This window comes from Nesoenas mayeri, assembly GCF_963082525.1.
Source record: "Nesoenas mayeri genome assembly, chromosome: 30".
NCBI classification, from domain to species: domain Eukaryota; kingdom Metazoa; phylum Chordata; class Aves; order Columbiformes; family Columbidae; genus Nesoenas; species Nesoenas mayeri.
In genome coordinates this window covers 1,672,337-1,700,123 of record NC_137564.1, presented here as the reverse complement: position 1 = coordinate 1,700,123, position 27,787 = coordinate 1,672,337, and the positions used below count along the sequence as shown (strand labels likewise).

At 58.8% G+C, this 27,787-nt stretch overlaps 2 protein-coding genes across 4 annotated transcripts; both read left to right on the top strand.

Moving 5' to 3' along the window:
* VPS45 (vacuolar protein sorting 45 homolog) lies at window positions 1–11,416 on the top strand. Of its 2 annotated transcripts, XM_080361225.1 has the most exons (15): window positions 1–156; window positions 229–363; window positions 885–945; window positions 1,859–1,938; window positions 2,306–2,374; window positions 2,579–2,716; window positions 3,150–3,260; window positions 3,433–3,567; window positions 3,678–3,791; window positions 4,339–4,506; window positions 5,850–6,008; window positions 6,729–6,836; window positions 7,107–7,228; window positions 8,347–8,478; window positions 11,021–11,416. In XM_080361225.1, the coding sequence occupies exons 1-15, from the start codon at window positions 64–66 to the stop codon at window positions 11,100–11,102; spliced, it is 1,707 nt and encodes a 568-aa protein (XP_080217351.1). In that variant the 5' UTR covers window positions 1–63; the 3' UTR covers window positions 11,103–11,416. The 2 variants fall into 2 exon arrangements, with proteins under 2 accessions (XP_080217351.1, XP_080217352.1); XM_080361226.1 differs by lacking the exon at window positions 229–363.
* A 2,569-nt stretch (window positions 11,417–13,985) lies between these two features.
* Window positions 13,986–25,931, top strand: PLEKHO1 (pleckstrin homology domain containing O1; the record flags this gene model as incomplete). 2 transcript variants are annotated; one of them, XM_080361227.1, is made up of 6 exons in its annotated part: window positions 13,986–14,015; window positions 14,657–14,803; window positions 22,496–22,636; window positions 23,618–23,722; window positions 24,561–24,662; window positions 25,167–25,931. In XM_080361227.1, 6 exons carry the CDS (start codon window positions 13,986–13,988, stop codon window positions 25,929–25,931), a joined length of 1,290 nt encoding a protein of 429 aa, XP_080217353.1. The 2 variants fall into 2 exon arrangements, with proteins under 2 accessions (XP_080217353.1, XP_080217354.1); XM_080361228.1 differs by having other exon boundaries at window positions 13,989–14,015; window positions 14,666–14,803.
* Between the last annotated feature and the right edge of the window lie 1,856 nt (window positions 25,932–27,787).

The following is a 27,787-nucleotide window of genomic DNA, read 5'->3' as shown; positions in this document are numbered from 1 at the left end:
GCCGAGCCGTGGGGGGGCTGCAGCTCCCGGCGCGCCCCGCGGCGGCGGGCGGGGGGGGGCAGGATGAACGCCGTGCTGGCCGTCAGGCAGTACGTGTCCAGGATGATCGAGGACAGCGGGCCCGGCATGAAGGTTCTGCTCATGGACCGGGAGACGGTGAGCGGCGGCGGCGGGCGGGGGGCGGGCGGGGGGCGGGGCGGCGGGCCCGGCTGACCGTGCCGCCCGCAGACCGGCGCGGTGAGCGTGGTGTACACGCAGTCCGAGGTCCTGCAGCGGGAGGTGTACCTGTTCGAGCGCATGGACTCCGCGCACAGGGAGCCCATGAAGCACCTCAAGGCCATTTGCTTCCTGCGGCCCACCAAGGTACGGGGCGGGGGGCGCTGCGGGGGGCCCGGCGGCCACCGGCGCCCTGGCTGTACCGGCAGCGCGCGGCGGGACCGCGACCGGCAGCGCTGGGCACCGGGAACAACCCAGGAACACTGCGGGCGGTTTGGGACCCTCGAGACAAGGGAGAGCTTGGGGAGCTGGAGCGGGTTCAGAGACGGGGACGGAGCTGGGGAGGGAGGCTGAGCGTGCAGATTTGGGGTGATTTCTCCCCAAAGGGCTGTGGGCGTTGGAACAGCTGCCCAGGCGGAGTCACCGTCCCTGGGGGGTTAAACACACAGATGAGGTTCCCAGGGCCGTGGGGCAGTGCCAGCGTTGGGCCGTCAGACTCAATCCTAAGGCTCTTTTCCAACCAAAACCATTCTATGGATCTATGGATCTATGGATCTATGGATCCATTCTATGGATCTGTAATTCCATGTCAGGGGGGTACAGGTCACTCCAAACCGTTCTTATTCCACATTTTGAAAACTGCTCACCCTGGCGCTGTTTCTGTCCAGGAGAACGTGGAGTTGCTCATTCAGGAGCTGCGGAGGCCCAAGTACAGCACCTATTTTATCTGTAAGTACGTCCTGCTCTGTCCGTAAGTCCAGCTTGACAGAGACCGACCTGGCACTGAGCAGACAACACAGACGTGAGGCGCTGGGAGCTCCCGCTGCACAAGCATCCTGACAACGCGGAATTCTAGTCCCTGGGTCACCAAATTCCTGTAACAAAGGGTCGATACCTATAAGATAAAGTACTCACACCAAAGCGGGTTGTAAGAGATCATACACAGCAACACCGTTAATGTGCGTTGCTCGGATATGGCTCATCCCTGAACGTCTCTGGGGTTTTAGGGCTCCGTGAGCATGGAAGAAGGTGAGCGCTGGAAAACTGAGGCGCTCAGGATGAGCAGCGGGCGCAGATTTGGAAGGTGGGCAGTTCGGAGATGGGGTTTGGAGAGGCTTCGCACGGCAGGGTCGGACAGACCTCTGCGCGGCGTCTGGCGCATCCAGCGGCTGTTTCTCGTGCCACAGAATGTTCTGTGCTTTGGGAAATGAAGCGGAATGACTGAATCTCGCGCTCGGGCGCCGCGCGGGGAGGTCCTGGGAATGAGCGAGGTGGCCTCTAGATGTCATTGCCGCTCTGCTGGGCGCACCGACACTCTCAATGCTGTCAGTGCGCCTTGGTTCTAATGCATTCATATCCCCGGAGTGCGCCCGGGCTGGACCTGGTGGTGCTGAAACGGGGCGTTTAATCCATCGCTGGCGTTGAGACGTGCTGGATATCGGCACCAGAGGCAGAAACTTGGACAGGGAGTCGGTTCAGAGGTATCTTCTGGATTACGATGTCTGCGCAGTAACTGCAGGTGTAAAGTCAAAGGGTCTCTGTTGTGCTTCGCTCCTCTCCGGGGACAGCGGGCTCCTGCGGTTCCGCGGTGGGTTTGTGTCGCTCAGAGCGCGACTTTGCTTTGCCTGTTATTGTCTCTCAGATTTCAGCAACGTGATCAGCAAGAGCGACGTGAAGGCGCTGGCCGAGGCCGACGAGCAGGAGGTCGTGGCTGAAGTTCAGGTGAATTCTCAATATTTTCAGTAGGTCTAACCCCAGAACACCAGCAAAGCGAACGTACAAGCTGTTAAACTTGGTAGGGGGAGGACTCTGGTTCTGGGAGAAGAAGAGATGGTTAAAAAGTAAAAGAAAGAAAATCTCCTGTGTTTTGGTGCCCTCTGGTTGTCAGAACTGCTGCCGGTTCTGCCCTCTTCTTCATTTGTGGTGTTGATGAAGCTTTGTGCTGGAAAAACACACCTGGAGAGTTGTGAGCGCGAGTGTGGGGATTCGAGAGGTTCAGGGGAGGCAGGAGCAGCAGTCGGGGGTAATTTGGGTGTAAACGCAGCTGCTGCGGGGCCACATGTCACCGTCGGCATTCGCTTCTTGGCAGGAGTTCTACGGCGATTACATCGCGGTGAATCCACACGTGTTCTCGCTCAACCTCTTGGGCTGCTGCCAGGTATGAAAAAAGGTGCAAAAACCGCCTTGTTTTGGGGTGAACGGAGCAGCAGGCACAGCAAACCGGCTGCGGCGGGGAGCTGCTCCTTCCGAGGGGAGAGACTCCACCGAGTGCAGCTCGGGGTCCCTCAGCCTCCGCGTTGCTCTGGGACTTTAAGACCCGTGGCGATGCGAGCGGCGGTGACTCGGCGCGGTTTGTGCGCAGGGCCGGCACTGGGACCCGGCGCAGCTGGCCAGGACCACGCAGGGGCTGACCGCGCTGCTCCTGTCCCTCAAGAAGTGCCCCATGATCCGCTACCAGCTCTCGTCCGAGCCCGCCAGGCGCCTGGCTGAGTGCGTCAAGGTACGGCCAGAGCCGCGCTCGGCTCCGCACCCTGCGCGGATTCGCTTTAGTGTGTTACATGTTGATCCGTCGGAGGGAAAAACCCTTTGCCAGGCGACTCGTGCAATCCTGTCCTTTATTGCTGGGCGAGTCCCATCCCTCCTCTCCGCCCCCAACCAAAGAGCGGGTGAGAAACCCTATTTCCCATGAACGTCATAAATGGCAGTAGGATACTGGTGCCTTTGGAGAGCGGATTATTATTTCTTCGTTAGCAGCACCAATTAATACAACAGCGCAACTTATTTCCACCAGCTCTTCACTTTTTGTTCACCTGTATCTAAACTAAAAGGAAACATTTCCCAGGTCTATCTCTGTGTCTCTGTCTCTGTCTCTGTGTCTCTGTCTCTGTCTCTGTGTCTCTGTCTCTATCTCTGATGTTTCCTTTTCTCGGCAGCAAGTGATCACTAAGGAGTACGAGCTGTTCGACTTCCGGCGCACGGAGGTTCCCCCGTTGCTGCTCATCCTGGATCGCTCTGACGACGCCATCACCCCCCTGCTGAACCAGGTGAATCATCTGGGTTGGACGGGACCTTTGGGACCATCGAGTCCAACCATTAATGCTGGCACTAAACCGCGTCCCTGAGAACCTCACCTGAACTGCCCTCTGTTGAGGCACAGCCTGAAATCTGTTGATTTCTCCCTGAGGTGATGATTTTCTCTCCCCTTTCGCTCATTAGTGGACATACCAGGCGATGGTCCACGAGCTGCTGGGGATTAACAACAACCGCATCGACCTCTCGCGGGTGCCGGGGATCAGCAAGGACCTGCGCGAGGTGGTTCTGTCTGCCGAGAACGACGAGTTCTACGCCAACGTACGTGTCTGGAGGCTTTGCCACCTCAAAAGAGCTTCGCGGTGAGCGTCGCGGTGGCGGCGTGAGCAATCGGCGTGGAACGGACCCTCTTTCTCTCTCGCTCCCCGCAGAACATGTACCTGAACTTCGCGGAGATCGGCAGCAACATCAAGAACCTGATGGAGGATTTCCAGAGGAGGAAGCCCAAGGAGCAGCAGAAGCTGGAGTCCATCGCGGATATGAAGGTACGCGTGCTCCAGGGGTGACCGGGGCGTTTCTACAGCCCGTGCGCCGCGGGGCAGCACAGATCGCACGCGCTGTCCCACCCCCGGTACCAACCGGTCACGGCGCGGTGCCGTGCTGGTTCTGTGGAGCAGGAACCTCTGTTCGTTAGGGTGGTTCCTAACGAGCGCCTGGGTTGTGCAGCGCTGCAGCGCGCTCTGAAACCTGCTCGTTCCGTAACCGCCGCGCGGAGCCGGAGCCGGCAGCAATCCCAGAGCCCCAGAGCTGGGTTGTTAAGCTCTGGTTTAAGTGCAGAGCTCAGTCCAATATGGACTCTAGATCTGAGCTGGGGCACTTGGCAGCAGCGCAGAACAGGCTGCTGGTTCGGATTTAAAGAATCCTGGTGATGTCTTTGGAGATTCGGATTTATTCTTTAAGAATAAATCAGAAGCTCATTCAGAAATAGCAGCAATTGGAGGAGTCCTACGGGCTCCGGGGCCGCGGTGCCCAGTGTCCGTGCTCCTGGTTACACTGCTGCACGTGGATCCATGTGGTTCGCGGTGTCCGCAGGCGTTCGTGGAGAACTACCCACAGTTCCGCAAGATGTCGGGCACGGTGTCCAAGCACGTGACGGTGGTGGGCGAGCTGTCGCGCCTGGTCGCCGAGCGCAACCTGCTGGAGGTGTCGGAGGTGGAGCAGGAGCTGGCCTGTCAGAACGACCATTCCAGCGCCCTCCAGGTACCTCGCGCTTGATCTGCCTCTGGGTTTTGTGTAAACGCGGCTGGTTTGGCCCCGGACGCCCCCGGCGGCGCTGGAGCCCGTGGGAGTTGCGCACACGTCTCGTGGGGCTGCGACGGGACGAGGTGGATGATTCTCCTCCCTGTTTGGTTCGGATGGGGATGAATCATCGTTAATAACGGGCTTGAGAAGCGTCTCTGTGCATTGTCTTGGCGTTTCCCGAGCAGCGTTCTGCGTCCTGTGCGCTGCGCTGGCTCCTGCAGCAGCAGAAAGAACCGGGAGCCCTGTGCGGGGTCTCGTGTTTGCTGGGGAGAGGAAATGGAATCCATTAGATTTTTGAAATTCATTGAGTGGACTTTCACCTTTTTTTACATTTTTTCAAAATAAAAAACAATGAAGGCCTCAGAAAGCCAAGATTTCTGTGGCAGGAGGGCTGGGAAAGCCCCACAGAGGCTCGTGTTGGGGCTGCGGGTGGCGATAGGATGGACGTGGCTGAGCACCCCTGGTGCAGCGTGGCTGAGCTGCAGCAAAGCTCAGCTTGGGATTCAAACCAATTCCTAAACTCTTCATAGCCCGGTCTGCTCCCTGATGGCACAGAGACAATAAAGAATGAGGCAGAGCACCAGATAAAGGCAGAATTGTCCTCCGGCTGATGTCACTCGAGCGATTGTTGGTCTCGAGTACGGGCCATTTTGGCCGCGCTGAATCCTGACGCAGTCCCGGAGCCCCAGGAGGTGAAGGGGTTGGAATCCCGGCTCTCGCAGACAGTGGTTTTGCTGTTTGCCGCGTTCCCCGCAGCAAACAGCAAGGGCTGCCCTTCAACACGCAGCTTCTTGGGGACTTGCAACGATGGGATCATTTTCTCTTCAGCAGCAAAAGTCATAATCTCCACATTAGATGTGGTAACTGTAGATTTCTGTATTTACCTCCAGTAATCTTTTCAGACTTCAGTTCCTTTCTTCCTTCGCTTCCAAGTGGTTGACACTCGCTCCTCCCCTCCTCACGTCCAAAAGTTCCCAAGGCTTCAATGCTTCTGCCCCAAAACAAAATGGAATTCGTGTTGTTGTCCTCGCTGTTTGTTTGTGACAGTCAATGTGGGGATGGACCCTGCGGGCCAGTCTGCGCCCCGCTCGGGAAGGACGGGCAGAGATTAACGTTTGTGTGTGCTCCAGGAGCCTGAGCTTAAAGCAGCCAGCGGAACGGGGTCGGGAGCTCCCAAAAGCAGCTCGCGCTCCATCGCGCTCCGCATTTCTTGCGCCGCAGCCTCGTCGTCTCGCGGTGCTGTGGCGGGGTCAGTGTCCCTCTGACCCGCGGTGCTCTGAGGGTTGTGTTTGTGTCCGTAGAACGTGCGGCGGCTGCTGCAGAACCCGCGGGTGACGGAGCTGGACGCGGCGCGGCTGGTGATGCTCTACGCGCTGCACTACGAGCGGCACAGCAGCAGCGGCCTCCCCGGGCTGCTCACCGAGCTCCGCAACCGCGGCGTGGCCGACAGATACCGAAAGGTACCCGCGCGGGGGCGGTCCGGGGACCGGCGGGTTTGTGTGGGTTCACGCGGTGCGCAGCGCCCTGAGCTCGGCTGGCGCCTGCAGGTGTTATTGTAAAAAGCGTAATTAATTTCCTTTTCCAAAATGGGTGATGTCGGGAGGGGTTGAGTGCGGCAGAGCTGCAGGTGCCCCGGGGGTGCCAACGGGGCCTGGAACGCGCTGCTGGCAGAGAATCACAGACGCTTGGTTGGAAACACCCTCAAATTGAGTCCACCCGTAACCCCCCGGCACTAAATGTGTCCCTGAGAACCTCATCTGTGTGTTCAACCCTCCAGGGATGGCGACTCCAGCACTGCCCTGGGCAGCCTGTTCCAACACCCACAGCCCTTTGGGGAGAAATCACCCCAAATTTCCACCCTCACCCTCCTTCCCCAGCTCCGTTCCTGTCTCTGAACCCGCTCCAGCTCCTCAAGCTCTTTCTTGTCCTGAGGGTCCCAAACCGCCCCCAGTGTTCCTGGGTTGTTCTCCCCAGTGCCCAGCGCAGGGGCTGTCGCCGTCGTGGTCCCACTGGCCACACGGTGCTGGTACAACCAGGGCGCTGGTGGCCCCTTGGCCACACCATCTGCCTGGGGTCGGTGTTCCTGGCTCCCCGGTGGTCTCTGCCGCGCCTGGCTGAGCCGCAGCAGCTGCTGCCCCGGGTTAAGGACACTCTGGGTCTGTTTTCCTCTGTCCATCCAGCTTGTGTCCGCTGTTGTGGAATATGGAGGGAAACGGGTCCGGGGCAGCGACCTGTTCAGTCCCAAGGATGCCGTGGCCATCACCAAGCAGTTCCTCAAAGGACTGAAGGTACGCACCTGCCACAGCTGGAGTAACCACGGTTTTGGTCAGAATCGCTTGTGTCACAGCTGTCAGCAGTTTAATAATCCATACGCTGGGCTTTTAGGCCATAATTCTCACTGAAAACAAAGGGGTGAGCTGCTCAAAAGCCCCTCTAAATCTGGACTTTAGTGCGTCGTGGATCCATCAGACGCTGCCGCTTTTTGATGTGTCTTTGCTGATTCTCCCTCCGGCCGCTGTGCTGGATTAACCCGTAACTGGAGCTGCTCTGGCCCGCAGGGCGTTGAGAACGTGTACACGCAGCACCAGCCGCTGCTGCACGAGACGCTGGACCAGCTCATCAAGGGGAAGCTCCGGGACAGCCAGTTCCCCTACCTGGGGCCCAGCACGCTCCGCGACAGGTACGGGCTGCTTGGGCCGGTTTGTGGAACCGCCGGCCCCACCGCGCTGGGGTTCTGCTTCTGAAATGGCTCCTTCTGCTCCAAGTGTTGATTCCCGGGGCGCTCGCTGAGAACAGCCCGGGCTCCGTGTTCTCTCCTGTGTTCTCTCCCCGTGTCCTCCCTGTGTTCTCTCCCCGTGTTCTCCCCGTGTTCTCTCCATGTTCTCCCCGTGTCCTTTCTCCTCTGCGTGGTTTTGCTTTCTGCTCTGGGCGAACTCCGCAGGGTAAATGCCGGAGGCTTTGGGAGAGGCTGCAGTTCTGCCCTCGCTCCCCTAAGCCAGGCTTAAATCCTGCAAGAAAGGCAGGAGTAATATCAAAGCGAAAAGAAGTATATTCTGTGCCATATTGCTGGTACTCAGCAATGCCGACGGTGCGGATATTCGCTATAATGTCCGCGCAGGAAGTTTTCTCATCTCGGAGGCGTTTCCAGTTCATTCTGCAGCCCAGCGCAGGGCTGAGCATCCCGTTCCACGGGCTGGCCTTCCTCCTGGCTTCCTCTATCCCATGTCCCATCTTTGTGCTGGGTGTTGCAGGTGGGTGAATTCCAGCTGTGCAGCAGGTCTCTGGTTTGAGACGGCAATGGGAAATGAATTATGCGGGGACACGGCCGCTCAGACGCGATGCCATCCGCACCTTTCAGCTGAAGCTCTGCACAACTCTCCTTTTCCCCTCCTTTTCCTCTCTCTCCCCATCCCCGTACCGCCCCGTATCCCTGGGCGGGCGAGGGAGCGGGACCGCGGGGGTTTAAACGGGGGCGCAGACCCCGTGGCCATGAGCAGCGCAGCCTGCGCGGCGCCGCGCGCGTCCTCGTTTGACTCCGGGACCGATGGGAGTTTCCCCGCGCGGCAGCGGCTCCGTCATGCATTAAACATCAGTGCCGCGGCGCGGGGGTGTCGCCGAGGCGGCTCTCACGGCCCGTTAGCACTTGTGGCGATGTTCAGAGAGACAAAAAGCTGTTTACCGTTAGTCTTGAGCCGAGAACATCACAAAAATGAGGCGGTTTGGGGAGAGGAACTGTAGCAGTGCAGATGATCCTTGCGGGTGTTGTCTGATCCCGTCTCACCGTTGGTGTTGTTTTAGGCCCCAGGACATCATTGTTTTCATCATCGGAGGAGCCACATACGAGGAGGCGCTGACCGTGTACAACCTGAACCGCAGCACCGCGGGCGTGCGCATCGTGCTGGGCGGCACCACCATCCACAACACGCGCAGGTGAGGGCGCTGGGCTCCGCGGGCTGTCCGGAGTCCCGCTGCAGGGCTGACGCGCGTTTCACTGGGTGCAGGGGCAGGGAGCTCAGCCTGGGCGGTTTTACTGCGTATAATTGGCCACGCGCTCTGATAGGAACGCGGAGCCGGCGCAGCAACAGGAGTTCGGCGCTCACTGAAACCCGGAGCGTTTGCCAGCGGCGATTTCCCGTACCTGTGACCAGAGCCGAGTGATTCGGGGCCGTTCCCGGTTCTCCCTGGAGAACGGCGCTTTCCATACTCCCAGTTGCATTTCCTGGGGGGCCAGTGGGAATTTTTGGCGCCGCGCTCCTTCCCCCACAACCAGGAGCCGCGGAATGCGGCAGGTGACCGTGTATCCCCGTGTCACCGCAGGAAACTGGTGGCATTTAAACCCTGGGAGCCGCGCGGTGCCACCGGCTGCGCGGAGGGAAGGCCGAGCCCGCTCCTCCACATTGAGGGTGACTTTGTTTATAAAACCCCCGCGCTTCTGCCCTTCCTTCCCGCCCCCGAAGGACCCTCAGGCTCCACAAGCGCAGGAGTTGCCCCAAAATTCAGCAGCTCCTCGTTGCTCAGAAAAATGCCCCATTTCCTTGAAATTCGCCTCCTGCTTTGGTTTAATATCAGATTATCGGAAAAGTGCTGTGAGCACAAATTGCGCCGGCGAACTGGGTTACAAAGGCAAGTCTGGATTAGCCCACATATCGAGCGATTCCGGCCCAAATTACCCAGCTTGTCAAGCTCCTGCTCCGCAAGTGGCCTCTGAGCTGAACCTTGTTCAGCCAAGCCCAGAAATAGGAAGAGAAGAGATCGCTGGCCATCCAGCTGCTTTTGGATGGAGAACACGAGGGAAGTGCCATAAACCGTCACCTTGCAAGGACCCCAGAACCAAACCAGGCTCGCAAGCCACGGGAACCTCACCTTTTGAGGCGGGTTTTGACATTTCCCGACATTCCTGCTCCAACTTTCCGCAGCATCCAGTCCCACACGGCGATGCAGCGATTCGGCAAAACCCGTCACTGTTTTGGGGACAGAACAGGGACACTCAGCGGCAGCTCCAGGTCTGCACCGTAATGAGTCACATCAGCTCGCTGGGGCTCCAGCGTTTTGGTGCAGCCTTTGAACTATTTAGGGAGAAATGAGGATGCCGCCTCAAAATCTGCATTTCAGTGAAGTGGGGGGAAAGGAATGATACAACTTCCCAATTTTTGAGTGGGGATCTCGAGGCCTTTTCACAGGACAGCGGAGGAATGAGGAGTGAAATCAGAGCAATTTCAGCCCAGAGCCCCAGACCTGCCCGTGTCCCGACTCCCCCGCTAATCTGCGGCCTCCCTTTAATGAACTGCTGCTGATTTTTGCCGGATTAGGGTCGATATGTCACAATAAACAAGGCGATTTGGCTGGTAATGCCCCAGTAAGCGCATTAATCCCTGGTTTTCATTGTTCTTCCCGCTCCCGCTCCAGTTGGGCTCAGCAGCCGTGCTTAGGCCGGGCTTAAGGGACAGCCACAGCGAGTTAGTTTTATTTTTCACAAAGAGGCAAAGAAGCCTCTGGAGCTGGTGGAGCTGCAGATTTAAACCGTGTCTGCGAAGGAGACGTCGGCACTTTCCAGTGAATACGCCGTAGTCGATGCTGTAAAGCGTTGGTGGTGAAGAACACCCGCGGTCGGGGTAGAAACCACCGGTTTGGTGTGTGCACAGAGCGGAATCGCAGGACCGGCTGGAATCGGCTTTTGGAGGCTGCAGGAGGATCTGCAGGTCCCGTGCAGGAGGATCTGCCGCTTCCTGGGCTTGATCGCCACAATCCTGGGAAATCACGCAGCGGGGCTGCGCTGCAGCTCGCGTGCGGCTTTGAGTGTTTTACTGCCTTAAAACGTCTTGAGATCTGACTGGGTGGCTCCCAGACGTTTCTGTGTGGCTCGGGGTTGATTTGAGCCGGGTTTAGGGAGGCTGGGCAGGGGAGGGCGATGCCGAGGGGCCGTGTCCGGCACTGGCAGAGGCGCGGATGCCCCGCGGGAGTTTCCAGCGGCCCCTTCCTGCTGTGGCCGCTCAGGAAGCTGAGGGGGGAGCACAAACCCAACTGGGCCGCTGGAGGCTTCCGGGCTTTGTTCGCAGGGCCAGCGGAGCTGCCGGCGCCGGCAGCTGCTGAGCTGAGCCCACGGGAGCCGCGCTCAGCCGGGCTGGGGTTCAGTGATGATCGATCACAATTGTGAGGATGTGAAGGGGCTGGAGCACAAGTGTGATGTGGAGCGGCCGCAAGTTGCGCCAGGGGAGGCTGAGGGTGGAAATTTGGGGTGATTTCTCCCCAAAGGGCTGTGGGCGTTGGAACAGGCTGCCCAGGGCAGTGCTGGAGTCGCCATCCTGGAGGGGTTGAAACACACACAGATGAGGTTCTCAGGGCCATGTTTAGTGCCAGGGGTGGGTTAATGATTGGACTTGATCTCGAGGGGTTTTTCCAACCAAAACCATTCAGTCTGTGGTTATTTTGTGTGTGGATGAGCGAAAGTTGTCCCTGTGTCCTTGCTCGGCAGCTTCCTGGAGGAGGTGACGGCCTCTGGGTTCCGCGGCCTCGAGAGCGCCCCGGCGCCGCCGCGCTCGAGCAGCCGCCGGTGAATCCCGGATGAGCCCCGACTGCCCCCAGAGCTCCCACAGCGCCGGGTCCTCAGCGGGCACCAGGGACGCTGCGCCTCGGCCCAGGACGTGCCCCGAACCGCAGACCCTGCTCGTCTTCTCGCGGACGCGGCTCAGAACGCGCGGAGCTGGAACCGGAGCCTGCGGGGAGAAGCGTCACGAACCTCGTCCCACCGCGCGGGTTTGGCCCCGTGAACAATCCCGGCCCGGGCGCCGCGTGCGGCGGAGCTGACGCGCACGAGACGCTCTTTGCTCGTTGTCTGTATATTTTGAGTCCCATTAAATAACCTGTTTTGACTGAATCTCTGTTAACTGATTCCTCGTATCCCTTTTGGCACAGCACTGGGGTACAAGTCAGAGCAGGAAGGGGAAACATCGCAGGTGAGACACAGAACGGGGCACGTCACTCAGGGCCAAAATAAACCAATGTGCCAGCGCTCGAACGCGGCAGCGCGGGGGAGCGGCCGCTGGGCAGGAGTTCTCTTAGACCCACGCGGGGCACACATGTGAAGTTAGGCTGGGATTAAGGTGGTTCACCCTCCCGTGGGAAATGCACCGGGAGCAGAGCTGGAGACCTTGAGGAGCCTCTGGAGATGTTTTGGCTGCTCTGGCCTTTCCACTGACTGTAACCGGCGTCTTAGCGCAATGTCACGTCGGTTTGCTTGAACCCTGCTCACACCTGCCTTAAACCAGCGTGCTGAGCTTGAGCTTGGCTCAGGCTCGGAAGGTGCGCAGTCAGAGCCGGGTTCCAGCTGCAGCTGTGCCTCCGCTCCCGAGAACGTTGCGGATTGCCGCAGGACTCGCGCTCCGCGTCGCGGCCCTTACGTGGAATTTCGGGGGCCAGTTCTCCCATCGTGCTGTAATTATCTCCAGAGACGAGAAACCCCACACGTGCTCATTAAGGTGAGTCGAGCTCCGCAGCAGCGTTTCACACCCCACGTCCAGCGGCGCGGGGGCCGGCGCGGGCGCCGTTAGCGCCGAAATAAACCCCCAGCGTTCATGTTCGGCTCTTGCAGCACGAAGGTGTTTCGGTAGCTGTTCGTTATGAACCCACTGGTCGCGGGAGCAGAACGGCAGCCTGGGGCTGCAGCACAGGGGGGGCTTGGGGACAGCGAGCAGGACGCAAATGGCTTTTGAGAGACATTCTCTTCCTTTTGCCCATTTTCAAGGTCCTTTCCCTCCCTCTTACATTCTGAAAACAATGATGTTTCTGTGCTCGTGTAACAAAAGGTGGGAAAGAAGCGATGGCTGTAATTTGTAACGTTATAATGGAAATACTCTGGTTCTGTGGGCAGGTGGGCGCTCCCGCCCCAGCCACAAGTTAGGGAACATGTCATTAAATCCATTCACACCCAAGCCAGGCCTAAATCACCACCGAGAATAAGGGCAGGAATAAAGCGCTGAGCCACTTTAAAACTGTCAAAAAACCCCCCGCAATTATCATTATCCCCATGGTATAGCTGGGGAAACCGAGGCACGACGTGGCAGCTCCTGCCAGATTTGAATCTGTTTTCACATCCTGCGGCGCGACAGAAACACCAGCAATAGATCAAGGAAAGGTACAAACCCCCAGCCCCTCATTCAAAACTTCCGCAAACACCCCAGAATGGTTTGGGTCCAGCAGGTCGTGGTTCCAGAGGTGTCACCGGGACCCTCGGCGTGTTCATCGCAGGGGGTTTGGGTTGGGGTCTTGGTTTGGCGGTGCCAGCCCAGGCGTGTTCATCGCAGGGGGTTTGGTTTGGGTCTCGGTTTGGCGGTGCTGGCCCAGGCGTGTTCATCGCAGGGGGTTTGCGTTGGGTCTCGGTTTGGTGGTGCTGGCCCAGGCGTGTTCATCGCAGGGGGTTGGGTTGGGTCTCGGTTTGGTGGTGCTGGCCCAGGTGTGTTCATCGCAGGGGGTTTGGTTTGGGTCTCGGTTTGGTGGTGCTGGCCCAGGCGTGTTCATCGCAGGGGGTTGGGTTGGGTCTCGGTTTGGTGGTGCTGGCCCAGGTGTGTTCATCGCAGGGGGGTTGGTTTGGGTCTCGGTTTGGTGGTGCTGGCCCAGGCGTGTTCATCGCAGGGGGTTGGGTTGGGTCTCGGTTTGGCGGTGCCGGCCCAGGCGTGTTCATCGCAGGGGGTTGGGTTGGGTCTCGGTTTGGTGTGCGCTGGCCCAGGCGCTGGAGGGGTCGCGCTGTACAGCGGCTGGTGGGCTGACCCACAGTTCACCCACCTCTTCTCCATCTGAACACAACTTGTGCCGTGCTCTGGTTTTCCCTCTGTTCTTATGCATCTCTCTAAGCCCGGCTCAGGTAGTTCTGCGCTTGTGGGATTTATAGAGACCAAATAAACAGAAGAAGGGTTTTTCTAAGCAGCGCCTAAACCTCGCCGGGTTCTGTTCACCTGCCCTCAGACCCTCCCCGGGAAACACTCAGCAAAGTGGTTTAATCTCTAAAATCCTAAAGGCAGAAAGACCGTCCCGGCGCCGGCCGGCGCGCTGCCCTTGGGCGGGAAGGCTGGCCGGCAGTGACACGGGACACGCAGGGCAGCCGACGCCGCGCCGCCCGCTGACCCCCCGCGCCCCCCGAGCCGCGGACGGAGCCAGAAACAAAGAATAGCGACGAAACGGCGGCGGAGCCGCGATGGCGCGGCGGGTGCGCTCAGACGTCACCGCGCTGGGGACGAGCGGGAGGCCCGGCCGGCCCAGCCATGGTGCTGGGGGCGCGGGGGTGTGAGGATGGATTACAGAGCCGGGCGGCTCCGCGCGTAACCAGAGAGCGCCCGTGATCCGCACAGCGCCCGCGAGCGCGGGGAGGAAGAGGAGGATCGTCCGCCCTCCTCGGGACCCCAGGGAGCCCCTCGCCGCCCCCTCAGCTCCCCCAGCGCCGAGGAATGATGAAAAAATACAATTCTGCCAAAAGGGTGAGTGCGGTGGGGGGGGGGTTTGCTCTTGGTTTCCAGTTTGGCCTTTGCTCCCCCACCCTTGCTTAGCAAAATAACAACCCCCGGGCAGACGGAACGCAGCGCGGCGGCCGCTCGCCTTCCTCCCCCGCTCACGCCATCCGCGGCTCCGGGTGGCACGGAGACCAGAGAGCACCGAGACACCATCGCGTGTGGGCTCCGCGCCGCGCGGACCCTGCTCTCCATCCCCGGATCCGCAATGGAAACCCGGCCGCGGATTTTTGCCGCTGGGGATTAATTGAGAAAAGGCTCAAACCCGCAATTTTTGCGGCAGTAAATAAAGCCGCCGGTTTGAATTGCGCCCGACGCCCTCCCGCTCCTCTTTCCGCGGGGAAACGCGCGTTGTGCGGCTGGAACGCGGCGGCTTTGCTTATATAAGGCGCGGGGGACACCCTGCCCGCGACCCCTGCACCGGCGCCCCCCGATTGTTGTTGTCGCTTCATGTCTGCAGCAGAAAATCCGTGGGAGCAGCGAACCCTCGGTGGCGGCGCCGCGGGGGCCGGGGAGGGGGCGAACTTGGGGCAGAGGGAGGGGGCCGAGGAGCGTAAAATGAAGAATAATCCCGATTTTCCGCCCGTTTTCTTCCCTCCGTCTTTGTGTAGGGGCCCCAGGATGGAAACCAGCAACCTGCGCAGCCCGAGAAGGTCGGCTGGGTGCGCAAATTCTGCGGGAAGGGCATTTTTAGGGAAATCTGGAAAAACCGTTACGTGGTTCTGAAGGGAGATCAGCTTTACATCTCGGAGAAGGAGGTAGGATCGGTTTCCTTTTCCTTTCCCATCCCCCTCTTTTTCCTGCCCTTTGCATATGAAAAGCTCCGGCGCTCAGTCGGGGCCCTGGGGGGGTTTCTCTCTCTGGGGGGGTTTCTGCCCGAGCCCCCGGGCGCGGGGGGGCGCGGGGGGGGCACGCGTGGGCGCGGGGGGGCGCGGGTGGAGTGTGTGGCAGCCGGACGTTCCCAGCGCTGCGCACACGGCAGGATCCGCTTCCCCGGGGTTCCAACCTCCGTGCTCTGCTCCTCGGTGCCGCGCTCCGCGCCCGGTGCCGCTGGTCCCGCCGGTCCCGCCGCCACGCCGGTTGGCCGGGATGACTGGTCTCCCGACTGGAATCGAGCCGCTTCTGGGTCCTTTATTTCTTATATTTGTTCTTCCTCCCTGCTAGAGGAAAACGGGGAAATTGAAGCAGGGATGCACCACCTTATTGAAAAAAACACGTTCCCTCTCCTCCCCATTCGTCTCCGCTCGACATCGACCGGGCTGTGGGGTTTAGTGTGGGGTTTAGGTGAGCGTTAGTGGGGTGTGAGGGGCAGGCCGCTGGGGTCCCGCTGGCCTTGCACAGCTCCCCCGCTTCGGTTTTTGTCTTGGTAAATTCATCAGAAATGCCCAGGCCCAGCTCTGGCACCTGCAGACTCGGGGCAGAGCTGTGCCCTCAGACAGACAGGGGCTGCCTGGGGTTAGGCCGGGCTTAGGCCGGGGGTGTGGGGTGAACCACGGCTCTGGCTGGGGGTTTTCACCCACCAGTGGGTTATTCCTTGCGGGGGGTCTGTTGTTCAGATGCGTCGTTACCTGGCCCAGCTTTATCCCCTTAGAGATAAAAAGGTCCAGAGCGCCAGGCGTAATTTGATTTAGAGGCTGATCGAATCACGGATGGATCAGGGGTTATTAGGACACAGAAATAGCCTAAGCGCAGCCCGACAGCCTAGGTCAGGCTTAGCCATGTGCTGGCGTTTCACAGCTCACTCCGTCTCTTGGCTGCTCCAGGACACAGAGACACGGGTGTGGGGAACAGACGTGTCTGCAGGTCCGGAGACAGAAGTGTTAGAGGCAGCACTCGTGCTAACGAGACACAAAACCTGTGATTAATCTATTTTCGGGGAGTACCGCGGAGTGTAGAGCGCGGGTTCCCCACCAGCTCGTCTGGCACGACCGACAAGCGGCTTGGGGAGCTCTGGGGCCACGGAGCAGAGTTTAGAAAGCGCCGGACAGACAGACATGGCAGGAAGGTCTTGACCTGCGCCTCGTGTTCCAGCAGTCAATGGTTTCTCTGCACCGGGGTCCCAGTTCAAAGCGGCATGTGCTTGAGTAGAAATGTACGCTTAAGCGCAGCTTAGTGGGGATAGAACTGGAGCTTTGGGGTCTGTCTCAGCGGGGGAAGGAGCCGCACGGGTGGGCAGAGTGAACTCCCTTTGAGGGGAAGGATTCTGGATCCTGCCGGGAAAAACAACCACCAAAAGCAGAGTGATTTCCGAACTCTGCTGCCCCGCAGCCCCAGGGGACACCGGGATGTCCCCACAGCCTGCGCTGCCACCGGGGGTTCTGTCTGTCTGTGCCTCAACTCCTTGAACCCGGAGAATAAACCGCCAGCAAACGGCTCCGCTTGGCTGCAGAGCAGGAAACCCTGCGCAAGATAGAATGTATGAGTACAGGGATGGAGATGCGCAGAAAAAGATGCGTCTGTCCGTCCGTCCCTCCCTCTTTAAGCCTGCGTGCTCTGAGCGCACACCGGGGTGCGACTCCCGACCCCGCAGCACTTGTGTTTGTTCTGTGCGTTTTTTAACCAGGAAAATAACCCCCCAGCACACGTGCGGCTGGAGCAGCAGCGGCTGCGTGCACCAGTGTGTGTGAGCCCATAAATAACAGGCAGCGGCGCCCGCCGATGTCTTTATATGGAAGAATCTGCGGTTGTGCAGGAACGCGAGTACGGAGGGAACGTCTGGGCGTGTGTGCGGGAACCGGGAGTATGTCTGAATGTGTCACCAGGAACCGGGAATATGTCTGTCTGTGACACTGGGAATACGTCTGTGTCACTGGGAATCACCGGCTATGAGGCGGCTGCAGCACATGGGGTGCGGCACACGTGTGTGTAGGGACAGGGGGACACGTGTGTGTAGGGACAGAGCGACATGTATGTTCAGATGGAGGGACACGTGTGTGCAGGGACAGGGGGACACGTGTGTGCAGGGACAGAGGGACAGGTGTGTGTCCGGACGGCGGGACACGTGTGTGGTGGCTGCCCGGTGATTGTGTGTTTCTGAGAGTTGTTGTTCAAAGGCAGACGGGTGTTTTCACATCAGCGGGTGTTCGGTATGGACTGGGTGTTCATTTTTCAGCACGGCCAGGTTGTCACACACCAACGAGACATGAGGCTGGGAATTTGGGGTGATTTATCCCCAAAGGGCTGTGGGTGTTGGAACAGGCTGCCCAGGGCAGTGCTGGAGTCACTATCCCTGGAAGGGTTGGATACACAGAGATGAGGTTCTCAGGACGTGTTTAGTGCCAGGGCTGGGGAAATGCTTGGACTCGATCTTCAGGGTATTTCCAACCCAAATGACTCTGTGATTCTATGATCTGCTCTGGGAGGTCCTAACGCGCATTGCGAGCGTTGCTCCCTCCGCACACTCGCTCTCAGCAGCATAGCTGCTCAATAGCTTCAGAAATCGGGATTTGTCGAGCAGAACAGGACAGGCCCTTGGGTCTTTTCATTTTCTTTCACTTACCGGATTATGGCCGGTGGAGGAACCGGAGAACTCCGTACTGCTGGGCCATGGCGCTGGGCCGTGGCGCTGGGCTGTGCCGCTGTGCCTCGGGACCGCGGCCGCGGGCAGCGCCGGGGGCAGCCAGGGAGAACTCAACAGTGGAGACCCTGCGGAGACACGGATAAAAACCCGAGTGGAAACGGCCACTAGACAGGTTGATGTCAGCCCGATGCTGCAGCGGTGGCACGGAGGCTCCAGATCCAAGATCCGAGTCCTCCTCTGCTATGAATTATTTCTGCTCCATCAAAGCCGCCGCAGCAACATGGATTTGGTGGATGGGGCTGACAAGTTGACTCTCATATTAACCTCAGTGTTTCCTGTCAGCTCCTCTTAAGCTCAGCGGTGGCTCCAGAGCAGAAGGCGGGTTTAGCGGGTAAAGCAGGAATCCTGGCCTTTCCCCATCAGTGCAGAAAAAGGGGTTAAGTATCAGGACTCATTGGGTGTGCCGTGCACTCACTGCATTAATTCAAACAGGTCATTTATCTGCTTTTGCCTGAATTTCCCCGTCTGGAAAGCAGGGTTAATAATCCTCGTCTCCCCAAGGCACGGGGTGCCTGGGCAGGGGGAGCTGTCACGCGTGGGGATCCCTGGGGAAAGATGTCGCTTCGGGGCAGGAACAAGACCCGCCTGGGGTCTGCAAGGGCTGGACGGCGCTTTCCAAAAGGCCGAATCCCACAGGTCCTGTTAAACTCCCCAAATCCCATCAATATTCCCGCTGGGAATCGCTGTGCTGCTTGGGGAGCTGTGCTTAGAGCCTTGCCCTGGTCTGTTTCTCTCCATCAGGAGAAGGTGTGGGTGCCGGAGGGCAGCCCGGCCACAAACCAAGGCTGTGAGGAGAGGAAATGTGGTTTATACCTGGAAAAACGCAAACAGGGCTTTTGAGGATGGTTTTCTTGTCAGGGCATCGGGCTCTGGAGCTGTGAAGTTTGCTCCAGCACCGTGTGCTCCGCCAGCCACGCAGCACCATGGGCGCCGAGGTCTCCGGCCCACGGCGCGGGGCTCTGGGCGGCTCTGCTCAGCGATCCCCCCCCGCTGCAAGAAACCTCCGTGAACTTCTGCAAAATCCCCTCAGGCTTCATCATTTAGCGCGTGGTCATTGGCCAAAAAAAGCATTTGGGGCAGAAACCACACACGAGAAGACGTGCTGCAGTGGGCTGAGCGCTGCGAAGCAAAAACACCTTCTTCATGGCACTTCTGCATTCCCCCCCCCGCTCTGCCCCACGGCGGGTCCCCCGCAGGCTTCTGGTCGTTGTGTTTGCTGTCGCCCCGTGCTGGGGAAGGGCGGCCGGACACACGGACACAGCCGGGCTGCCACCAGACACACGGACACAGCCGGGCTGCCACCAGACACACGGACGGACCCGCTGATGACGAGCTGTTAACGAGGAAACGCTTCTCGGGCCATCCTTCAGCCTTTTCTTGTTTGCCAGCAAAAGCATCGACTCAATTAAGGACAAGAGCGCTTGAAAAGCGTCTGTTGTGGCTCCTCGTTTGTTCCGGTGCCCCCGAACGGGGCTCAGCGCGGCCTGGGAGGGGGTGGGGACGTGTTTAAGTCGTGTCTAGAGTCCACGTGCGGGTGACGGAGCCTGAAAGCACTTGTGGTATTTCTGAGCCTGTGCTGTTAGAATCACAGAATCATTTGGGTTGGAAAAGAGCTTTAAAATCGTGGAGCCCAAGCGTTCCCGTGTCCCTGAGAACCTCATCTGTGTGTTTTCAGCCCCTCCAGGATGGCGACTCCAGCGCTGCCCTGGGCAGCCTGTTCCAACACCCACAGCCCTTTGGGGAAGGAATTGTTCCTAAATCCAACCTCAGCATCCTTCCCCAGCCCCGTTCCCGTCTCTGAACTCGCTCCAGCTCCTCAAGCTCTTGTCGTGAGGTGCTCCCAACACCCCTGGGGCTGCCACATTGAGCCCTGGGGTGATTCTGGCGCCACTTTGACCCTGAGCTGACGGCCCAAGCCGCCCCCAGGCCCCGCGGTCTGTGCTGCGCGGTGCCAGCAGCGCCGAGCGCTGGTGCTGGCCCAGCCCTGTCCCTCGCTGCACGGCGGATCCGCTCAGCTTGAGGAAGTGAAACCCCCAGCTCAGCCTGAGAGGGGAAGACGCTGCTGCACCATCCCCAGACGGCCCGTGTTGGGATATTCAGCTTTACCGAGCATCTGTAGGTTTCTTGTTAAGCCACATTTTGACCTCTTCAGTGTCTCATGGACACATTACACTTGGCGTCTTGTGATTTTCCTCTGTCCCTTCCGCATTTTCTTAGAGGATGTTGCGTGTCAACAGGGCTCAGGCAAATCACCAAAAAAGAGGAAACGGCACAACTTTGCCTGGTGATGGAGCAACCGCTCGTGCATTTTGCTCCTGGTTCGGCCCAGGAGCCAAAGCGGCTCAGAGTCGCCACAACTGGATGAGGGAAGAAATTGTAACAAGAGGCCCAAGTTAATTTAAACCGCATCGGGGATGCTCCCGTTGCCGGAGCGTCCGCAGGGGGACACGGCCCTTTGGAAGCAGCAGGACAGAAATAACCCTGTGGGGTCGGGGAGAAGGGCCGTGGGTGCCGTGTGTGCGGGATTCCGGGCGGCAGCTGCGGGGCGAGGCCGTGAGGAATGCGGCGCCGGCCGTGCCGGTCAGCACGGCTACCGCTGCCCAGCACGGCTACTGCTGCCCATGGGCCAGGATCAGCAACACCCTGCACCGCAGCCGCCCCGGGGTGCGCAGGGGCTCGGGGAGAACGTTTAGGGACCTTTGTCTTAGAGGACGGGGACACCATGGGTCCCTGCTCCGTGCCTCAGTTTCCCTTCATAGCTGGAGCGCAGGAGCATTTTTAGGAGCGTGAGGAGGTAAGAGTTGTTTTGCCTGCCTGGGGTAGGTGCAATACGGACAGCAAAGAGCAGCAGCAATTGTAGCTGGGATTTACACACCTTAATCCTTTAAGTGCAGACCTACCTGCCCAGGGGGCTGTGCGGCCCTGGGCTCACGGCCCAGCAGGCAGCGGGGGGGCAGGAGTTGCCTTTTTTTGGTATTTTTTGGGGTTTTTTTTACAGAAGATGAGCTGCGTGACAGCCCTGCCCCTGCGCGGGCTGCATTCTGTCACTCACACCCCACCTCCCTCTTCTGTGGCCCCGCGCCCCTTCCCACCAGCGGGGCAGGACACGGCCGCCTTCGAATGGCGAAATCACAGCCCGTTCACTCCGTGGGCTCGGTACATTACCGAGTGCGAGTCCCAGTGACCTACATGAGGCAGCACCCGTGGGCGACTCGTCCCTCGTCCCTCGGCCGCTGGGCCAGGGCTTGTGGGAAATCGGCTTTTCCTGCTGCAAATTCCGCCAGGGTTCTTGGAAAGAGGTGGATTGCAGGGCGGCGCTGGGAAGAGATCAGAGCTGATGAGAAACGTGCGGGGAGGATATTTAGATAGACGTTGTCTGCCAGAGACATTTCCATTTCTGGCCATAGCAGCCCGGAGACAGCGGCTGCTGGTAAGAGCAGAAGTCAGGAGGGTTTGCTGGGTTCAGAACAGCTGTGCGCAGGGCTCGCCTCCTCGCTCCTGAAGACAGACTGGGGGGATTGAAGGGAGAGGATGGCGGGGGGGCCGCGGTCATTGCACAAGGCCAGATGGTCAGTTCATCTGGTTAGTCAGCCTCTTCATTTAAATTCTCCTAAAAGAAAAAGAAATCTTGGGGAATTCCTTCAGCGCTTCCCAAAAGCCGGGAGGAAACTCATTAAACGGGGTGGCTCCTTTCCTCTCAGGAAACACAAAGCTGAGGCCTCGTCACCGTGAGCCTTCCCAGCAGCGGGGGGACCCCACGGAGCTGCGCTGACCTGGGCTGGGATTAGCAGACTGAGCCGGATTTAAACCTCCCGCAGTTCTGTCCTTAGCGGACACACAAAACCCACGTTCTGTCCCATCCCATTACCCACGCTCCTCGTGTTTGGGGTGGGAAGAGTGGAGCTCCTGTGCTGCAGGAGCGCGATGTGAGGAGATGGCGTTAAAGAGAGCGAGGGAGAGGGAGGGTGCACAAACCAACGGGGCCACGCGCAGGACAGGCTCGAAATTCTCGTTTGTGCGTCCCCGAGTGACAACACCGCGCGGTCCGGGCTGTGTGGGGGGGCCGTACCACAGACCCGCTACCCCCAGCTCGGCCGCAGCCTCTGGGACCTTGTGCAAGTCACGCCTTTAATTGCAATTGAAGCCTCTGCGGTATTTATCTACAGCCGTTGCCTTCAGCCAGAAAGTGCTGGGGACAGACCTCGTCGGTGGCCGCTCGGTGACTCTCCAAAGGCCAACGAAGCGTTTCTGGGAAAACGAGAAACAACAAGTGTTTCTTGGTGGGTAGTGGGTAATCCACCCTGCGGCTCAGCTGCCAGGGTAAAAATAGCAAGTGTTAATCCTGATCGCTCCAAGTTTGGCGGTGCTGGCTGCAGGCGGCAGGAGCGCCGATGGGACTGTCCCTCCCCGCTCCGAGCTCGGCAGGCGCTGGTGTGGGGGTCCCCAAGCACGGCCCCCGTGTCTGGTCACACCTGCGGTGGTTCAGCCCCGTCCTGGTGACTTTGGGGTGGGAGGAGCAGTGAAATCCTGGAGGAATCCCCAGGAATGAACCCGGGAGGCTGTGATTTCCAAGTTATCCTTCTAAATGTGTCCCACTTGTTCCGGAAGAGCCTCGAGTAAAACGATCCTGTTGAAAATCTGTCTCTCCCCCTCCAAAACTAGCACAGCGGTGATTGCTGTCCCCGAACTGGTGTCTTAAGGTGTCAGCTTTTGCACAATATTTCGGTGACCACGTCCCAGAGCGGAAGCCCCAGGACACGTTTGGGATGTTCAGCCCCCCGTGCACCCCCTGCCTTGCAGCTCAAAGCTGCTGCCGCTCCGTTCGGCATCGCAGGGCTCTCACTGCATTGGCTTTTGTTTTATTTTGCAGGTAAAAGATGAAAAAAACATCCAGGAAATGTTCGACCTGAGCGATTATGAGAAATGTGAAGAGCTCAGGAAGTCCAAAAGCAGAAGTAAAAAGAACCACAGCAAATTCACGCTCGCCCACTCCAGACAGCCTGGAAACACGGTACGCTGGGCCCTGCTGGCTCCTGCCAGCCCAGCGCCGGCACCGGCTCCGGCACCGGCACCGGGGGGCCGGGTCGTGTGGGGCCCAGATTGGTTAAAAACATCTAAATATCAATTTACCACATCAGGATCGATAGGAACAGGGAGAGATGGAGAGAGAAGGAGAGCTGCAGTCTCTGCTCCCCAGGAACAAGCGCCAGGAGCAGAGGGAACGGCCTCGAGTTGAGCAGGGGATGCTGAGGTTGTTAATTTGGGGTGATTTCTCCCCAAAGGGCTGTGGGTGTTGGAACAGGCTGCCCAGGGCAGTGCTGGAGTCGCCATCCTGGAGGGGTTGAACACACAGATGAGGTTCTCAGGGCCATGGGGCAGTGCCAGGGAGGGTTAACACTTGGACTCCATGATTTTAAAGCTCTTTTCCAACCAAAACGATCCATGATTCTGCTGCGAGGGACTCAGGTCTGCTGCACTGAGTAAATACAACCAAGCACTTAATTCTGGACAATTTCACAAAATGCTTCTGAGGTTAAACCTCATTTCTGCTGAGTATATTCCCTATAGAAGCCATATTTTCAGACCGGCTCTGCCCTCGGTGTACAACTGATAGAGTAAAGCATGGAAAATGCGGCTCCTTCTGCGCTACAACAGGCAGAAAGGAGCGTGAGCAGCAGCGGCACAGAACGGCTGCGGCACCATTGAGGAGGACGGGGCCTGGGCTGGGGTGTGCAAGCGAAGAGGGAGGAAGGAGGAGCCGGGACGTCAACACGTCCCTGGGTCTCGGGTCGGGAAGCTGGGCTTTGCGAGGAATTGCAGGTGTGCTTTGCAAAGGGCTGCAAGCAGAGCGGCCGGGGCGTCTGCAGGACCCGCGTTGCCCACCGAACCCGGGCAGCCGGGGCCGCGTGGCTTTGCCGTGGGCAGAGACAGCGCGGAAACATCCCCGCGTGAGCCTGGTCCTGGGCACTGACCTGAATTCTCTCTTTTGTAGGCACCGAATCTGATCTTCCTGGCTGTGAGTCCAGAAGAGAAAGAGTCCTGGATTAACGCCCTCAACTCTGCCATCACACGCGCTAAGAACCGCATCCTAGACGAGGTGAGCCGGGCTGTCTCTGCTTTAATCTTGGCCGAAGGTTTTAGACAACTGGAGCCAGTTTATTTCTATTTAAAAGAAACACAACGAGGTTTATTTATGGACTGCACCCAAACGCAGCCACCAACACCTACAGAGCGGGCTCTGCTGGAGGTTTGGGGCAGTTTAATCCCAGCCTGGGGATTAGTTTGCAGCGCTGATTGCAAAGCGGGGACAAGGGGCTCTGTCCCGTCCCGTCAGCCCTCGCACAGGAGCGGTTTCGCGGGGCTTTGGGGAGTCTTTCCTCCCACCCGCTGCTCCTGGGGATGACACCGCGGGCTCATTCGCAAAGGAGCTTTAAGTAGTGGAACTGAATTAAGGAATTAACTGAACAGCAGTAGCGCGGCACCATCTGCCAGCCCCCCTTGCTCCATCTTCATCCCACCAACCCAGCCCCTCCCTCCGTCACCGTCCCCAGGGACGGGCCCGTGGCCCCGGCTGGGCTGAGGGAGGGGGACTGGGGTGTGTTTCAGCTTCACAAATCCTTTAGGGTCCAGCCGGGAATGTTTAATCTGCCTTCTCAGCACTGGGGGGCAGATCTATTTCCGTCAAGCCAGAATCTCCATTTGCAAGTGAGAGGACCAGAGGAAACGGCCACAAGTTGCACCAGGGGAGGTTGAGGGTGGAAATTTGGGGTAATTCCTTCCCTAAAGGGCTGTGGGGCGTTGGAACAGGCTGCCCAGGGCAGTGTTGCATCGGCATCTTGGCAGAGAGGGGACAGACACGCTGGCTGGGACAGACAGACGCTGGCGGTGAGTGGGCAGGGTGGACAGGCGCGGGGCTCACGGGCCGTGTCCCGCAGGTCACGGTGGAAGAGGACAGCTACCTGGCGCACCCCACGCGCGACAGGGCCAAGATCCAGCACTCCCGGCGCCCGCCCACGCGGGGACATCTGATGGCTGTGGTACGTACAAGGAATTCCAGATGCCTCTGTAGGTAAAATTCCCTTGTAACTGTGTCATTTATAAGGAAACGCAAGAAGAGCTGAACTGAAAACTGTCATAGGGCCCAGAGCCGCCTGGGTCCAGTCCTCTGTTCTCATAGATGGGTGTTGTGTGCAAACCCTCTGGCGAAGCGGCAGCTCGTCACCACCAGCACCCCTTGTCCTGATGCTGGAAATGACACAATTCTTCAAGCTCCCGGCAGAGCGTGGCCACACAGGGCCGGGGTGACGGGACGGGAAGAAACAGCCTCGAGTTGCACCAGGGGAGGTTGAGGTTCTTAATTTGGGGTGATTTCTCCCCAAAGGGCTGTGGGTGTTGGAACAGGCTGCCCAGGGCAGTGCTGGAGTCGCCATCCCTGGAGGGGTTGAAATACACACAGTGAGGTTCTTGGGGCTGTGTTTAGTGCTGGATCGAGGTTCTGGTTGGACTCCGTGATCTTGAGGGTCTCTTCTTTGTTTCTTCAGGCATCTACCTCAACGTCGGACGGCATGCTGACACTCGACCTGATCCAGGAGGAAGACGCCTCTCCCGAGGATCACGGCACCTGCGAGGGGAGTTTCCGCGTGGATCTGGATAAGTCGGTGGCTCATCTCACCGCCGGCAGGCGCCGCTCGGACTCCGAGAACGTCAAACCGTCAGAGAAAGGGCGGACGGGGAGCCTCCCGAGGCGGGAGGTCACCTCGTGGGACAGGTCCGGGCAGCGCAATGACTCCTTTGACAAAGGGACCATGTACACGCCACAGGTCCCCAAAAAGCTCTCGCACTCAGAAAAGAATAAATGTGCCTCCATGGAAGAAATCCTGTCTCGCCGGGACTCTGCGGCGCACCGGGCGCTGCTGAGGAGGGGGCTGGAGGCCCAGTTCGCCTCGGCGGAGCCGGAGCAGCTGTCCCGGATACAAGAACTGGTTGCACTGAAACTGGAAAAAACTCAGGAACTGCTGACGGAGGTGAAGGGCTACGGGGAAGGCAAGAGGAGGACCAAGGACTCCGCCACCAGCACCACCACCACTTCTTCTTCTTCCTCGGCATCTTCCAAGTCGGACTGTGAGAGGATCCTGCAGGAGTCGGAGCGGCTGCTGGGGGAGGCGTCGTCCACGTGGAGCCAGGCCAAGAGGGTGCTGCAGGAGATCCGTGAGCTGAGGGACCTGTACAGGCACTTGGAACTGCAGCAGTCGGACTGCAAAGGCAGACAGAGCTCACAGTCTCAGTACAGGAAGAGCATGATGTGAAGGCAAGCCCGGGATGGGGGGAGGGCGGGCGGCTCTTCCGCCTGGGTTTTTTAATTATTATTATTTACAGTGTTCAAAAGAGTGAAAAGGTGCCTGTTCTCGCCCCGAATTTGCTTCTCAAAGCTTGAAGCCTTCCCTTCCTCCGTCACATCCCCTCATGAAACCCCCGCGTTGCAGTAAATGCCGTTGTGGTCCATACCTCCTTTGTTAAAGAGCGCCCTTTGCACCGCAGGCCCCACTCGCGTCCCGCTCGGAGGACGAAGAAAGCGCCAGTTCCTAGAGAACGTCCCTGCATGCCCGGAGCAGCACGTGTGCAACCACGGGACAGACGCTCCTGGAAGGCCTGGCTTTGCTGCTCGGAACGCCCGAGCTCCCTGACCGAGACTCTCGTCTTGTTCCCTCACCGCCCTCTTGGAAATAAGTGACAAAACCAGAAGTGTCCGTCCCAGCCAACACTCGCAAGTCCCCGCTGTCCCGGAGCTGTTGTGGAGACGCTGGGAAGCCGCGGCCGAGCGCCGGTGCTGAACCCCGGGTGGGCAGTTGGTGTTTGTGGAACATACGGAGCCCCCAGAAGGGAGGCGAGAGGTTTGCGACCCGTGTCCCCACAGCCATCTGCTTTACAGACCCCCGGCCAACGGAGCTCGCAGCTCCATGTCTTCCTTTCTGTGCAAATAGAGGATCAAAGCCTTGAATTTACCAGACACCCCGCACGGGTTGTTTGAGGGGGTTGTTTTCTGGCTTTTTTTCCATTTTCACTTCAGTATTTTGTTTTGCATTGAGCTGAGGGGAAATGGCAAAATCGGGGTGTACAGGCGGCAGCCGGAAACCAAGAGCCAAAAGGCGTTTTGGTGGGTTTGATTCTGCTGGTCGGTTTGTGCTGCGGGGCTGTGTCGGTCAGGATGAGCCCCGCCGGAAGGAAAGCTGAGCCTGGCCCCCAGCTCAAAGCCCTCGAGCGCTTGGCTCCATAGCCGGCTCAGTTTTCACGCCTTTGAGCAGCAAGCCAAGAAAGAGGATGTCAAAGGTGTGTCAAAGGGCTCAAAGTGCACCCACGTGGTGACGGTGACATCCCGCCGGTACCCTACAAACAAATCCAGTTCCCTTACCTGCATTGCGAACAGTCCGTGAAGATACCAAACGCAACAGTTATGCTGGCGGTGGGCGGTGTCTGTTTTCCCCGTGGGAAGGAGAGCGGCTCCTGTGTCTGCTCAGCTGCACCCCAGGCGCGCGGGGCTGACCTGGAGCTGCCAGCGCTGCGGAGAAACCATTTCTGCTTGGTTTTACTGAGTCTTCCTCCCCTTCCCCTGTTAGAACCATTACCGCTAAGGTCTTACATTGCCAAACGAGCCCTGGCCCTTGCGAACACGGTCTCCTCGGGCTGTGCCCACGCCGAGGTGACAACGTGGGGCAGCGCCGCTCCTGTCCCCGCTGCCGCCCTCCAGGGCTACACACGTCACCCAGCGGCACCTGGGGTTTTTCGGTGATGTTTTCCGTACCTTCCCCAGCAGCTGGAGGATCTGTTTGGACGCACCAGAGGAGAAAGCATAATCCCTGAGAGAGAATAAAAAAGAGCTCATGTGAGGCGCTCTGATAAAACCCTTCCCACTCAGCTCCGTGACTGACAGAACACAGACAAGGGAAAAGAAATCACTTAGGAAGAAAAAACCCATGAGTTTTCAGAACAAAAAATGTGTATTTTTCACTTGGGAATATTTTTGTATTATAAAAAATGTGAATTTTTTCATAGAAACCTCTCCAAGTCACAATAAACCGCTCTGTTTTACCCGCCGGCCCCTTCGAGAAGCCTGACGCTTCGTGTCCCCACGGGCAGTTCTGACGTGGTTCTCACTCCAACCCAA

Excerpts from the sequence above, each read along its gene's own strand:
- VPS45 (XM_080361225.1), top strand. The coding sequence starts at position 64 with ATGAACGCCGTGCTGGCCGTCAGGCAGTACGTGTCCAGGATGATCGAG. Across the intron at positions 3,261-3,432 it reads TCACCCCCCTGCTGAACCAG|TGGACATACCAGGCGATGGT; the intron begins GTGAATCATCTG and ends TTCGCTCATTAG. Across the intron at positions 3,568-3,677 it reads ACGACGAGTTCTACGCCAAC|AACATGTACCTGAACTTCGC; the intron begins GTACGTGTCTGG and ends CGCTCCCCGCAG.